The sequence below is a fragment of the Rosa chinensis genome, chromosome 4 (assembly GCF_002994745.2).
Source record: "Rosa chinensis cultivar Old Blush chromosome 4, RchiOBHm-V2, whole genome shotgun sequence".
Classification (NCBI taxonomy): Eukaryota; Viridiplantae; Streptophyta; class Magnoliopsida; order Rosales; family Rosaceae; genus Rosa; species Rosa chinensis.
This window is the reverse complement of record NC_037091.1, coordinates 3,243,128-3,258,208: the sequence shown is the minus strand read 5'-3', so window position 1 is coordinate 3,258,208 and position 15,081 is coordinate 3,243,128. Positions and strand designations below refer to the sequence as shown.

Sequence of the window (15,081 nt, the reverse complement as noted above, 5' to 3'; positions counted from 1 at the left end):
TCAGTTAAGTGCAAAGCAAAGGCCATCAAGTCAAAAAGAGATTGATGCGATGAAGGATGTTCCATATGCAAGTGCAATAGGGTGTCTCATGTATGCGATGATTTGCACAAGACCAGATTTAGCTCAAGCATTGAGCGTTGTCTCTAAGTACATGTCAAATCCGGGTAAGCCCCACTGGGAAGCAGTGAAGTGGATTTTGAGGTATTTAAAAGGGACTAGGTAGCTTGGAATCATGTTTGAGAGGAAACAAGAAGTAGCATGTGTGGCTGGTTTTGTGGATGCAGATTATGCAGGAGACTTAGATAAAAGGAGGTCCACAACAGGTTATGTTTTTACTTGTGGAGGAGGACCTGTGAGCTGGAAAGCAACCCTTCAAGCAGTCACAGCTCTATCTACTACTGAGGCAGAATATATGGCATTAACAGAAGCTTCAAAGGAAGCTATTTGGTTGAATGGGCTAGCAAGTGAATTTGGCATTCACCAAGAAGGCGTGATAGTGAAGTGTGACAGTCAAAGTGCCATTCACTTGGCAAAGAATCAAGTGTTTCATGCAAGGACGAAACATATTGATGTTCGCTATCACAGGATCAGAGATTGGGTAGAATGTGGAAATATCATTGTGGAGAAGGTTCACACAAATGACAATGCTGCAGATTGTCTTACCAAGCCCGTTGCTGTAGAGAAGTTCAAGCATTGCTTGAACTTGCTCAGTGTCACAACATGCTGAGTTGTGGTGGAGCACCTCCTCACTTGAGGTGCGTTGAGGTAAGAAGAGTCTTGCCAAGGTGAAGGTTCTTGAAGGTTTGTTCGGGATTACTTCAAGAAGTTCAAGACATCCTGAAGGTTGCAGCAATCGTTTTGGTATCAACTCACCAAGGTGGAGATTGTTGTGTTTTTGGCTCGTTGATACAATCTGAAAATTAGGATGCAGAATTCAAATCCAAGTCTAGAAAGGAAAGAAGTGCGCGCAGCTTTTCTATAAGTTTTAGGAAAGTTAGTCTTTCATGTTCTATTAGGATTTGTATTAAAGGCTTAGTCTATTAGGATTAGGAATCCTAATTGTATATTGTATCAGCAGCCTCTATGCCCTATAAATAGGAGCTGCAGTCAGTTTTCTGAAATAAGAGAAGACAGAAAGTGCAGAAAACTGAGAGTCAAGGTGATAGAGAGATAAGAACTAGTCTGAGGGGTTTGAGGGATCTGCAATAAGTACTTGTAAACACCTAAATTCTTTATAGTGCTAGTGAATCTCTCAAGAGAGATCACGAAGTGGACGTAGGCTAAAGTTTTGGCTGAACCACTCTAAAATCTGCTGTGTTGTTTCTGTTTTCAGTTAATCTATTTCCTGATTTTGCTCAAGTAAAACACAAAGCTCCTAAAGGGGGGCTTACACAATAAGAAGAACATATGAAACACCTCTATGAGGTTGTAAAGCTGATAGTTCAACATGGAATCATCCTAGGAGAGAAGAAAATCTTCTTTATTTTAGATGAAGTTGATTTCCTCGGAATAAACATCAAGAATGGAGTAATAAAACTCCAACCCCACATCCTTGAGAAAATCTGGAAATTTCCAGACAAAATTCTTGATGCTTAGAGTCTAGAGAGATTCTTAGGAGTCATTAACTATGGAAGAGATTTCATTCCTAAAATATCAGAACTAACAGCAATGTTATCTCCTAAAACAAGTTCCAAAATATAGCTATATCTGCTGCAAACTCTTGATCAACCACCCCATTAGACGACTACAATGAAAAAGACATGATGTCAGACTATTTCAAGAACAGATGAGAAATAAAAATTGCTATCATCCTCTTTTCTAATGTGCCAGAAGTACTCACCATTCATATGAATCATATCTTATTTTGGTACAAAGGTTAGGAAAAAGGAACAGAATACAAATTGGTGTATAGGAGAGGAATCACACTCATTGCTTGCTCTGGCCATCATAAGAGTCTCACCACTCTCAAGGTATATCACCGTATGTTTGCTGGTAAGTGGTAACCTTCCAACTACACAGGCAAAGGAACATTATACTAAAAGGTTAATAGCTAAATAGCTAATCATGTTTAATTTAAACTACTTGACCAGAAACATACCTTTGAAATAGGTAATATCCATCCGTGTATAAATCTAGGTGGGGTTCATTGGATATTTACAGCACCAACTTGCTTGCATGAATTTACAACGTATGCAAACTCAAAGAAGCAGTACTCACAGAGTCACAGCATCAATTCCATCCTTGGAAACAAAGAAAACCAACTTTTACTTCCTCAAGAAGGTCAGCACATGCCTGTCACATACATCACCTAACGCCAGACGAGAACTTTTAGCTGATACCAAAAAATGATATATATGATCCAATCAAATCATTGCCCAAATTTGTTTATAAATTTAGAGGTTGTAATCCATAGATGACAAATTAAACTGCCTCTGGCATGTAAATATGCCAGGAAGATTTTACTTAAGAGTGATAGTTTCACATTCCATTTGCTTAAGGACCATGTGGACAATGCAACATCGTGTCTCTTAAACGTGATATGTTTCAACAAATTGCAAACAATGAGATAAAGACACGAGCACAGAAATACTAGGAAAAGTATATGGGCACAAGTATATAACCAAGGGAATAGCACATACCTTTACTTCTAACTTATTTGCAGTCGGCTCATATTCAGTTAGATCAGCATGCCCAAATCTGCGACCATTCCAAGTGAAAGTTTATAGTTCCCACTGCATATGAAAGCAACAATCAATATGTATAACATTAATTACCCAGAAACATAGTAGTAAGTAACAAAGTGAAACCAAAGAAATGAACTAGAAACCAAAAATTAATACTGGATCATTTGTTTCACTACCTTAACTGGATTGCCTATTTACTAATTATTCTAATAGGATTACATATATACGTACACTTATTGATCAGTTTTGTCGAATAGGAATGCTTTTTGGATTGGAGAGAGCCTGACCTGCAGCAACCTCTAATGAGACTCATACCAGTTTCTAATGAATTAGAAAACTCTCACCAACCACCACATATGATCACTACAATGCAATACAAGAATCAGACTTTTTCAACAACGCATTAGAAATCAAAATTGCCATCAATTAATGGATATTAAGATCAGTTCTTTCATAATATTAGTATTAAGTAGAAGTAGTTGCTCCTCTTTCTTAAAGTGCCACTATACCTAGTGAATGTTAATCCAGATTGATGTTAGCTACTGCATATATGCTGCTTAATTGAAGCAAGTAATTAATGTTTGCTTGCATGAATCTACAACAGAGGCAAACTCCAAGAAGGAATAACTACCCATAACATCAACGCTACCCTTAGGAACAATGAAAATCAATTCCTTCTTCCTCAAGAAGGCCAGCACATGCCTGCCGCATCATCTTGAAGCAAGATATTTAGCCAAAGCCAGGCTAGAACTTCCGATATAAAAAAATTGATGTATATGAGTTTGATAAATCTTTGGCCATACTTATTTATGAATTTCCAAGTTGTAATCTGCAGAATAAAATTGAATATGGTAGTGGCATGTGCTAGGAAGATTTTGCTTAAAGTAATAAATTTCATATTTTTCCATGGGCCTAATCCATGGACCATGTGGATAATGCAACATCATGCTCTTCAAACATAATATATTTCGATAAAATTGTAAACATATACTAGGAAAAGAGTTTAGGCAAGAGTACAACTAAGGGGACATAACATATACATTTGCTTCTAGCTTATTTGCAGTCATTTCAAATTCAGCTAGATCACCATACACCCGACTTGGCCAGAATATGTAACCTTTCAGAGTGGAAAGTTTACATCCCCACTGGAAATGGAAAAGCAACCAAAATGCATGATATCGATCAACTAGCAACTAAGTGAAAGCAAAGCGAATGAACCAGAGACCAAATATTAATAATGGGATCATATCAACCAACTAGCAACTAAGTGAAAGCAAAGAGAATGAACCAGAGACCAAATATTAATAATGGGATCATATCAACCAACTAGCAACTAAGTGAAAGCAAAGAGAATGAACCAGAGACCAAATATTAATAATGGAATCATATCAACCAATTTGTATGGACTACCTTAATTTGCATTTCCTAGCTAGCTGATACCACCGATATTCTCCTACAACAATGGAATCAATTGAGGATCAACAATGAGGACAAGTACAAACCGTTTTGATACCATTATTCCCCATCATCATGTAGCCACTCTCAAGCGCTGACCAGATCCGAAGACCAGGCCTTCATTGATTCCACCTGTCCACAATAAATACAAAGCAATTGATGAAAGGCCTTTAGGTTTTGCTAACTATTATATTATGGAAATGTTTTTATCACAGAAATTTGTAGACAGTACGTGCACAGGTAAGGTCAGTTAGTAACAGCATAGTTAGCTCGAATGAATATTCATGATCATATGCATCTGCATTTTCTCATACCATTTGCTAGTATCACTACATTCTTAAGGATTCACAAAGCTTCGTTCATTGTTTCTGTAACAGTTGCTAGGCTGAAAATGTGAAACTTGCCCATATTGCACCTCAAAATAGGCCAGAGTTAATTGTACATAATATACATGGTGAAAGATTATCAAATTCTAATGCAGTAACATACAAGATAGATCTGCCCGTCTGCTCTAAAAGTAGACTCGGCATTACGCAGGGTAAAACAATGGTTGCAACTCAATTGGTACGTAGCAGACATGGATCAGAAAATTTCTTCATGCAATTGGATGCGACTGAGATTATTCTCAATGTAATCAAGACACTGCTGGAGTCGCAGAGTTGAGATACTCAGAGACTTCAATGCATCGGTATTCAAAATGAGGGTATCCTCTATCCTGTCCTTCCAACCTTTTTCTAAAACTTTAGAGGAAGAATCGGTTTCCGAGAGGACCCTATTAGAGTGAGCTATTTTTCAATGTTGATTGATTGTACTAAACGGTGTTCTGAAATATGAACTTAGTACACAATGTTATTGTTAAACAACCTCGCATATGGTGCAATACCAACAACATTCAGAAGTTAGAAAAGTGGGAAAAGAAAAAGATACTAAGAAGATGACATATGAACTTACAGATTGATCAGTTTTGGTTGAAGTGGATGTTAGCGTTGGTTGCAGAGACAAAGACAGCTACGGGTCTTTGTTAAGTGATGGGAGCTGTGCAGGTCAGGGATCAAAGTGAACCATTTCATGAGCAAAGTGAACCATTGATGCTTGCCCGGTGCGTTGTCGTTTTGGAGTTCCGTAGACAACTCTTCCGTTGTTTTCGAGTTTCGGAACACAAAAACTCCACCTCTATCACAGCTCTAGGATTTGTCAATTTCGAGAATCTCTCAACCAATTAAAAACAAGACCATTGGATGTATGGTAAACGTTTGGGGGAAGCTCCGGAATTCCTCGAAGTCTCTTGCAACCCTCCAAGAAAAGAACCCGCAAGTTGATAAATTTGGTGATGCAAGCAGGAAGACTAACAAAACTGTTTATTGACACATTTGGTGGAAGCTCTGGAAGTTTTCGGAGTCTCTTGCAACCCCACAAGAAAAGCACCTGCAAGTTGACAAATTTGGCGAAGCAAGCAGGAAGACTAACAAAATTGTTAAATGACAGATCAAGCAGGAATAATGTTTCCCAGCAATCAAGAGTCTCGAGGAAATCACAATCTGGTAAACTGCATCCTCCGATGTCGAACCACTTTAGCTTTGGAAGTGATAATGGGCAACCATCGACATTCAAAATTTTGGTATTTGTTGGAAATGTGACAAGTTTCGAGCAGTTAGTAAGCTCAAATATCTTTAAATTTTGCAATCCATAAATGCTGCACGGTAGAGTTATAAGATTTTTGCAATCCTTAAGACCCAACCATTCAAGCCCAACGAGATTTCCAATTGACTCATCCAATTCTCTAATGCAAGTGCGTGATAAATCCAAACTTCTCAAGGAACCCATCGCTTTCCCAACTTCTGAAAATTCCTCAAGCTTGCAAGAGCGGATAACAATAGTTTCTACATATTTAAAGTTGATTTTTCTCGGAAACATACTAAGGTTAGAGCAGCCGTCAACATTCAAGGTAAAAAGGTTTCGTAGGAATCCAACGGAATCAGGAACCTCAACTAAATTGCGACATTCATATAGATTCAACTCTTTCAAGTTGGGGATTCCACTAAAGTCTGGGAGTTCTGTTAGGGAATGACAACCCCTTAAATTCATGCATGTTAGCCTTGAAAAATTCTGTATGGCAAAACAAAAAGGAAAAGATCAACCAAGCGGAGCCAATAATTTACAGCATAGTTTATCTATTGGGTGATTTATTTTTAATTAAAAAAGTCTTGAAATAAAATGGATTATTAGATTAAAGTACCTTACGTCCCTCCCATAGTCGTGTGATTCCGCGACTCTCAGAAATATCGAGATTTACAAGTTTGTTTGCATGAAAATCAGATGGAAAAGATTGCAACGGACATTTAGACCAATCAAGCCATCTCAACTGGTTGGAAAGATAATCAATGTCTCCAGAAAAGCATTCATCTTTCATCATTCTGCTCATAGAAATATATCTAAGATTCTTCATCCCTGAGAAGCTTTTAGCATTCAAAGACATCTTAGAATATTCTGGGAACTGGATGCCTATAATTTTATCTGTGCCCTACATTAAAAAAAAAAAATCAATCAATCATACTAACTTAGTAACATTTATAGTTCCAATTTATATTCAGACCAAAAAAAAAAAAAAAAACACATAGCAATTTCTATTGTAAGCACAAGTACTGTTTCAATACAGCCTTCTTCAAAGTTTCAATAAGAAATTATATTCAATATAAAATGCTTTCCCCAAAAAAAACACAACAGATCATTAATATACTTACTGTATTATTTGTTAGAACGTGGTCGACATCTTCTTTGCTCCACACTCTGCTACGTTCCCCGGGCTCACCAGGTGACTCTTGATACACTATGTCTTTACCCATTTCTTCTATCAAGTCATGCATCCAAATGCGACCTTTGTCTATTCCATTTGTCCAACGCAATCCGTCAACTCTAATTAAAGCTTTTTCTTGGAGTTGTGCAATACCAGTCACTGATTTGAGGTCGTAGCAAGCTTCTAGTATTGGATTCACACAGTCTACATACTCACCTTTAAAGAAACAAGCGATATCAAGAAAATATCCTTTTAAATCTACTCCCAGAGCATCATAACTTATTTTGAGAACGTCTCTTATCTCTCTGTGGGGATCTTCTTTACAACTATCTAATGTTGCTTCCCACTCCTCTCTGCTTCTACGAAATAGATGAGACCCTAAAACTATCAAACCTAATGGAAGGCCCTGGGCATAGCGTACAGCACGTTGTGCAAGTTTCAGATAATCGTCTGGAGGTCCATTTCTTTTGAAAGCATTTAAGCTAAACAACTCCAAAGCTTGATCATAATCTAACATCTTGACCTCGTATACTTCATCGACTTGATGAGCAATTAGCCAACGTTTATCTCTTGTGGTTATGAGAATTCTGCTGCCAGGCCCAAAACAATTTGGAGATGGAACTAAGTTATGTAATTGGCTAGAATGAGATACGTCATCAAGGATTAAGAGAACTTTTTTATGTCGCATCCTTGTCTTTATTAAGCTGACTCCTTGATCAACACTGCTTACCTTCAAAGTTGAGTCTAAAATATTAGACAAAAGTTTCTCTTGTAGTTGGGCTAGACCATTTGAATTAGATCTAACATCTGCCAAGAAACAACTAATTTCAAACTTTTGGCGAATAGAGTTAAACACATCTTTCGCAATTGTGGTCTTTCCAATTCCACCAGGCCCCCATATACCTACCATGCGAACAATATTTTCCCTGGTGTGTAAAAGCTTGTTGACATCTTGTCTACAAGACTCTATTCCAATAGGATGTGCAGCTACTTGCAACTCACATGAAGGGTTTACCACTCGGGCAGACAACTCCCCAACAATGTCGTTGATAAATTTAGACTCGTACCTATGAATTTAAAAGCATATATACGAAATCAAATACTTCAAAAATATATTTAATTAAATAGCTAGTGGAGGGATTAAAGACATACTTGCCATCCTCGAAAGGCCATCCAGACAAATCTGCTGCTTCCTTGAGAGCTGCCTTCCATTTTTCCATGCTATCCTTGTATTTGCATTGATCAAGTGTAGCAAACGCGTCACCGAAAGCACCTCTTTGGTGTTGTACATCTGAGGGATCCACCTTGTAGAACACCGCTCTAACCTCCTGCCTTTTGGATTTTCTGCATTCAAGTATCTTGACCAGTTCATCTAAGCACCACCTTGAGGCAGCATAATTTTGAGAGAAGACTATGATTGAAACTCTCGACTTGTCAATTGCTTTGAGGAGCTCTTGTGATATGTCTTCTCCTCTGCTAAGCTTATCATCTCTAAAGGTCTCAATTCCCCTCTGACACAGAGCAGTGTACAAATGATCTGTAAAATTAAAGCGTGTATCCTCGCCTCGAAAGCTCAGGAAGACCTCGTATGTGTAATGATTTTGGTGATCAGTAGAAGAACGTGGGAGAGAAGAAGAAGAAGAAGAACTGGCTGCTTCATTGGTCAGAGAAGCCATGTTTTGCTTGCTGGATCTGTTGAATGTTGCCTTCCTTTTGATCTGCCTTTCTAGAGTGCTTTTGCATTGTATATGGTTTCCTAGAGAGGTAGGCATCCTTGCAACTTCTCTTTTACCGTACTTGGCACTCCCGAGGCTCACTTGCAAAGCAGCTTCTGCTTTCCCTTTTTCTTTTTGACTTGAACTTGGAAGACTCTGTTTTTTCTTTTTCTTAGGTGATGATTTAGGCCCCATTTGGGGTTACGAATTTGAGTCAAAAACCACGTTTTCTGAACATCTTTGGTTTACTCAGAGGCGCAATTGACAAGAACCTTCTTCTCTTACTTTTCTTTTTAGACTTGGACTAAAATTATCTACTATACACTTTTTTTTAGGTTCATTGTATTTTCTATGGAGGAGATTGCATTTTATAATCATATGGCAATCGGATTTTCTTGTCTGTATTTTACGCATTCTAATATGAAAATTAAAAGAAAAGGTCAATTTTTCTTCAAATCCACTGACTAAAAGAAACGTTTCTTACCAACTTACTAGTAGCATACAGCAATGCAGTTCTCAATTGTGTCGTATATTTCCATTCCCATTTGTTTTGTTTAATCAGTTGCTTTGGTTGATAAATTTTCACGTAGTCTTACTGTACATAATATCCATGGTATCACTGTCAGACAAGCATTACAGTAAAATATACATGCAGACATGAACCAGGAATTATACATGCAGAGTTGAGATACTAGATATTAGTTTATTTGTATTCAATCCTTCCGCCTAATTTAAAATTTTCACAGGAAGAATCAGAACGATAAAATGAGCACTGCTATTCTTTTCAATTTCTATTCTTCACTAAACGGGTTTGGTTTGGATTGAATAAAGTAATGAACCTTAATAAGCCCCGCTATTCTGAAAGTTCAGGATACAACAACACCGGCATCATGGTAATAGTTTTACTACTTCCTTAAGTAACAAAAACAAGGAAAAGAGAATAATACATGTAGTTTATTCTAAGATGATTACAAATACTTGCATACCGATCGGTTTGGAACTCGGTTAAGCCTGATGGTATATGCAGCCATCCTGCAGCAGCGTCTAAAGGGAAGCCCCAGCATCATGCCACTTGATCACTGCTGCTGAAAACTATTCAGCAACCACCCCTGTTAATCACTTTAATGGACAAGAAATGCAATTGGACCACCCCTGATCATCATTGTTCTTCGAATATGGTGGGACCAATTCAGTGTTGGCAATGAGGACTCATACCTGATCTCATCATCCTGTAGCCAACCTCTGACTATTAGATCCTCTGCATTTTTTGAATCCTTGTGTCTACAGTTACGAAGTAAGTCAAAAACCAAAAGCAAATGGCCAAATGCACATTGAATGGAAACAAAAACCCAGCCAACGACGTTGCTCAATGAGGCCAAAGTTCATTGCTGATTTCTACCTCTCAACTGGAATTAGCATTGTCCAACTCTTGTTCAATGTTTCATTGTTTCATTGTTTGGATTCTAGCTAGGAGACAGCAAGGTTTAATCACATAACTAAAGTGTGGTTTGGAGAGGACTGTATATAGAGGTTTGGGAACTTATTCTAGAAAGTAGAAACAAAGAAAAAAGAGAGACGAAGATAGAGAGAGCCATTTTGTTCCTTTAACAATTTAGGGATTAATGTCATGTTCTTCTCATTTTCCTTACAAGTGTTAGGGGATTAATATCAATGTCAATAACTCAATACCTTCTGTGTAGCCACCAGCTAACCTGTCCAAAATAGTGCATATACTAACTAGCAAACTATACATACTTAGGACTGCTACTGTTTACATCAATTTCAATTAACCTATGTAGTTCTTATCATGTAAAGACAGCCATATGTTCAATTATGAAGTTACACTTGCTAGGCTAAAGTTTGAATTTTTCTTCATTCAATGCTCATCAAAATATACCAGAGTTAATTGTAGATGATATACATGGTAATGGGAGTAACAAAAAATAACAGTTCTAATGCAGTAAAAATCAAGATAGATCTTGCCTTTTTCTGCTGTGAATGCAGACATGGGTGAACCGGTGAAACAACAGTGGGATTCAATTGAAGCAGACATGGGTTGGGTGTAAAATGCATTCAGCACCAGGACTTGATTTATAAAAGATTACATGTACTGTGTCTTAAATTCGTTAGTGTGTAGTAAAATAAACCATCTATAGTTTAATGTGATCTCAGATAAAGAGTTCAAGTTTCTTTCAAAAGAAATGGCCAAAAATTGAATTGAAGGTACCTGTGGCATGTCAACTGCATATCTGATTTTATCAAATGTAATTGAGAGGGGTTCAAAAGGAAGAACCACTCCTCGCTGGCCGGTAAGATTGACCAACACATTGTCTAGTCTTCATTAGCTGGACCTGCATTGATACACCATAGCAATTACATATATTTTTAACTCCATCAATCCATCAACTCCCGTACTTTCCTATCATAACTAGAGGTACCTGCTCCTTTTTCTTAAGGTGTATGGTAACCCCGGATGCCATCCATATATGCTGATTAGTTTATGCAACTATTATTGTGCTAATTCCAAATGTAACTAAACTTGAACTAAAAGCTTCAAAAAACCAACAAATCTCAACCATAGCCTTATAGAAACAATATACCTGCACAATCTATGCTATCCATATATGCTGATTAGTTGATGGACTTGATGCAACTACCATTTTGCTAATTCAAAATGTTACTAACCACTGAATTAAAAGCTAAAAAAACTAACAAATCTCAACCATAGCCTTAAAAAATCAATATATTTGCAGAATCTGAGAAAAAAGAGGAAAACCAAACCTGAAAAATCTTGGAATTTTGATTAGCTCTCACACTTTGAAGCTTGAAGTCTGAAGTGGACGAAGGTATGGTTCGTGAATATCCATTCTGTTGGCATACTAGGTGAATCACCGTCATTCCAGCTTCAGGCTCAAGGGCTTGATTGGTCTGATATACAACGCTTGTTTTTTCGGCCGAATAGTTAATGAGTTTGGAGGAGATTGGGTTGTGCATATTGCCCCTGAAGTATGGCTCAATGATAATGGAGTCATACCTGGATTATGTAATAAAACATAATATGATAATGGCAGTGCAGATCAAAAGCAATAGATAAAGGGATTGCAGACTAAAGAAGAATAATAATTGGGGGAGAGTTCTCTTCAAGTCATAATTCTATTACCAGTAATCACTGCAAGAGCAAAGCCCCTGCCTAAAGAAATGGAACGTGTTGTTATCTTGAACAATAACTTCCCTGTCGTATATTCTTGACACTAATTTGGCAAAAGAGTGACAATCACAACACATTCTCAGATTCTTCACCATGCAAATTGGCACACCTTCCCCTCTACCAATAAACCCAGAAGCTATGGCCACTTTCTCACTATGTCGACTGAGCAAGTACTCTTTCTTCTTCTCATCAACATCAAGGGGGACACTGTCCAAATCAGGAACGTGACCAACATCTCTGAGTCTGCTGTTTATTTCTTGTAACATCAATGCAATATGGCTCTTCTCTGTGTGTATATCAGTATGACAGTATCACCACCGGAGGTAAACTCATGAATCAAACTAGACTGGATCCTTTGGCATATTCCTCCTACCATAACCACAAATCAAACTAAGTCCACGACACAGTGTTTCTCTCAAGCATTTCATCAAACACTGCCAGGCACGATCCAAGTCCCTACATTCTTCATAGAAACGAACCAAAGAATTCCCAATAAACACATTTTCCTCCAAACCCATCTTCACAAGCGACCCATGAAGCTGAGCCCATTTCACAGAAAGCCACAATCGCTCAGTGCAAACGGAAACGTGAACTACACCGTGTCCTTGGCTATGGCTGTTACACCGTCAATTGCTGTTATTCAGTACAACCGTTAACTACACCATCAAAAGTGAAATTTTATTTTGTTGCAATTTCTGTGGTAAAAACTTCGAACTTTTTAACTTTTGGGCCGGTATATGTGGGCTTGGCTTTCGGTAATATCTTTAGGTGTTTTGGGCCATCTCAGAAGAGATTGTTATTCATTTGGGTTTACATTTCACTCCCTATATGTAATTGGATCCCTCCTCATATCCGTTGTTGTACAGAGTTGAGACTTGAGAATCAAGTTTGGGCATCCAAAGCAAAAACCCTAAACCCTTTGGTGGGAAGATGTCATCTTCAGCAGAAACCGTCGCGAATATCGAAGAGCTGCTTAAGCAGATCCTTATATGGGTTCCAGCTCTATCTCTAATCCGTTTCAAGTGCGTCTCCAAGCAATGGCTGTCTCTCATCTCCGACCCCGAGTTCCGTCTCCGCCACACCCTCCGAAACCCTAACTCCAAAATCTCTGCTTTCTTCTCTAGCAAAATCCAAGACGAGTCCTTCAAGTCCATCCTTCTTGGTAACCATGAAATCCCACCTGGGTGGAATCCCTTCAAAACCCTTAAGAATTCCGATTCCGTCCCTGATGAATCCAAGTTGAGGATTCTTCAGTCCTGCAATGGCCTCTTTCTCTGCCATATTCCTAGATCTGGACTTGAAACAAAAAATCATCCCGTATATGTTGTCAATCCCACAACCAACGAATTCCGGGCTCTTTCTTTTCCAGTTGTCAGACATAGTAGTGATTCTTTATTTGTGCGCTATGCTTTGGCTTTTGATCCTTCCATATCGCCTCATTACAAGGTGGTCTGCGTGAATAACTTCACCTTTTATTATAATAGGGGGAAGCACAAAATAGACATATATTCATCTAAGACCGGAGAGTGGAAGCATCTCGATACTCCTTTCTTCCCCAGACCCTCCGACGAGGGCAGGCACCCTCATTTCATGAACAAGGCCATGCACTTTGACTGCAGGAGCAGAGAAGGCGCCATATACTGCAACGGCGCAGTTCATTGGATAAGAGACATAGGGGAAGCAAGCTTGCCATTCTACTCTTTCCCAGACGGTAAATTCATAAGAAACGAAGCTGATGTGCTGCACTACTTCGACATAGGCCAAGAGCGTTTTCTGGTTGCTTCAGCTACCCCTCCTGTCCCCCTGGTTGCCAAGAACTTTCCACGGTTATTGACTCAGAGATATTTTGGGGAGTGTGGTGGCTGTTTGTACTTGATTGAGATTTATCAGCGTTGCAACACTCAATATTTTGAGGTCATGGAGATGGAGACGGACTACTCTGGCTGGTTTGTCAAGTATCGTCACTATCGTGTTATTAGTGGTGATCTTAATCCGATAGTTGCAGCTCTTCCCGGACAGGATTGGAATGCGTTTGTTGTCTTGTGCCTTTCTGGGAAGGAGGAAACCTCCCAAGAAATAGATGACAAGGTTGAGGATTCTTCAACAGATCTTTTGTTGCACATGCCTGGTAAGATCATATCTTATAATCTTAGGAATAAGACCTTCAATACATCTATTGAGTTAGCCAATAAGGAGCTTTATCTAACTTTAGGTGATCATAATCATTGTTTGCCAGAGGATATTATTTTTCCTTACATGGAGACTTTAGCTTGTTTGTGAGGATGGAATCTATATGTATCCCGGCCCATACATGTTATGCTGCTATTGCCATTTAAGTTATACTTTCTATTAGAAATACCTATCTATTTATTACAATGGTTCTTTCTGGATTATCAGGTATTCATGGTTTGTTGTAATCAAATTATGCGTGGTATTATAAAGTACTTCTATTTAGTAATTGCAGTGGTTTTTTCCTAAATTATCAATTACTTGTGGTGTGTCATAATCAAATTAGCACAAGGAATTTACAAAAAGATTTGTCTAGATAAACTTGAAATTTGGGATTGTGTACATTCCTTAATCTTGATCCGTGGAACATTTTTTCCCAGGTGTACGTTCATTACTATTGGGAATCTAGAAAAATTTAGCCAATCTTTACAGTAATTGAAAACAGCATATGAAAAATGTAAATTAGTGAAACTAACTATAGGAAATGTACATGTCCTTAATGCTACCTATTTCTGACTTATCGGAAAGTTGGTTCTGCCCGTAATAGTCATTAGCATTCCCCAATGGTTATCAGTGGCCGATTTTGACAAGAACTTTTGGCACACTAGTGATCTTCAATTTAATTACTCATCTTGTAAACTTCACAAAGAAGCACTTTTAATTCCCTCGTTGTCTTAAACATCAAAATTAGCATTGAAACTCAAATTTAATATTGATCAACAGATACAATGTCCCAAAAAAAATAAAAATAAAATAAAGGTTCAACACTGTAAAAGGTTTAAAATAAAGGAAATTAACCATGTTACACTTTATTGAATAATCCACTAGAAGCCTTTCTGGCTAATCCATTTCCATTTACTTGAGATTAGCTGCAGTACTAGAACTATGAAATTTATCTTTTACATAGATTGTGAAAATTTATGGTTTACATAAATTTTTTCTTCCATTCTAGAACATACTCAGCAAATCAGAAGAACACAGATTTTTTGTCCTTCA

General features: G+C 37.9%; 2 protein-coding genes across 13 annotated transcripts; one reads left to right on the top strand and one right to left on the bottom strand.

Annotated features, from left to right (window-relative positions):
* Positions 1-1,509: 1,509 nt before the first annotated feature.
* On the bottom strand, positions 1,510-8,788 carry LOC112198180 (disease resistance protein RUN1). Of its 12 annotated transcripts, none has more exons than XM_040517901.1 (10): positions 8,086-8,788; positions 6,881-8,000; positions 6,376-6,660; positions 5,091-6,245; positions 4,095-4,271; positions 2,916-3,047; positions 2,640-2,732; positions 2,099-2,332; positions 1,841-2,011; positions 1,510-1,744 (listed from the first exon to the last, which is right to left on the bottom strand). In XM_040517901.1, the coding sequence occupies exons 1-4, from the start codon at positions 8,703-8,705 to the stop codon at positions 5,334-5,336; spliced, it is 2,937 nt and encodes a 978-aa protein (XP_040373835.1). In that variant the 5' UTR covers positions 8,706-8,788; the 3' UTR covers positions 1,510-1,744; positions 1,841-2,011; positions 2,099-2,332; positions 2,640-2,732; positions 2,916-3,047; positions 4,095-4,271; positions 5,091-5,333. The 12 variants fall into 12 exon arrangements, with proteins under 12 accessions (XP_040373835.1, XP_040373832.1, XP_040373838.1 ...); XM_040517898.1 differs by having other exon boundaries at positions 2,099-2,308; XM_040517904.1 differs by having other exon boundaries at positions 2,972-3,047.
* Positions 8,789-12,786: 3,998 nt separating this feature from the next.
* Positions 12,787-14,136, top strand: LOC112198628 (F-box protein At5g07610). The gene has a single exon (XM_024339771.1). It carries the CDS (start codon positions 12,787-12,789, stop codon positions 14,134-14,136), a length of 1,350 nt encoding a protein of 449 aa, XP_024195539.1.
* The last annotated feature ends 945 nt before the right edge of the window (positions 14,137-15,081 follow it).

What these genes read in the sequence shown, in the direction of transcription:
- LOC112198180 (XM_040517901.1), bottom strand. Translation starts at nt 8,705, where the DNA reads ATGCCTACCTCTCTAGGAAACCATATACAATGCAAAAGCACTCTAGAA. An exon ending in TGGCCTTTCGAGGATGGCAA is followed by an intron (nt 8,001 to 8,085) that starts GTATGTCTTTAA and finishes TTAAATTCATAG; the next exon opens with GTACGAGTCTAAATTTATCA. An exon ending in GACTATGGGAGGGACGTAAG is followed by an intron (nt 6,246 to 6,375) that starts GTACTTTAATCT and finishes TTTGCCATACAG; the next exon opens with AATTTTTCAAGGCTAACATG.
- LOC112198628 (XM_024339771.1), top strand. Translation starts at nt 12,787, where the DNA reads ATGTCATCTTCAGCAGAAACCGTCGCGAATATCGAAGAGCTGCTTAAG.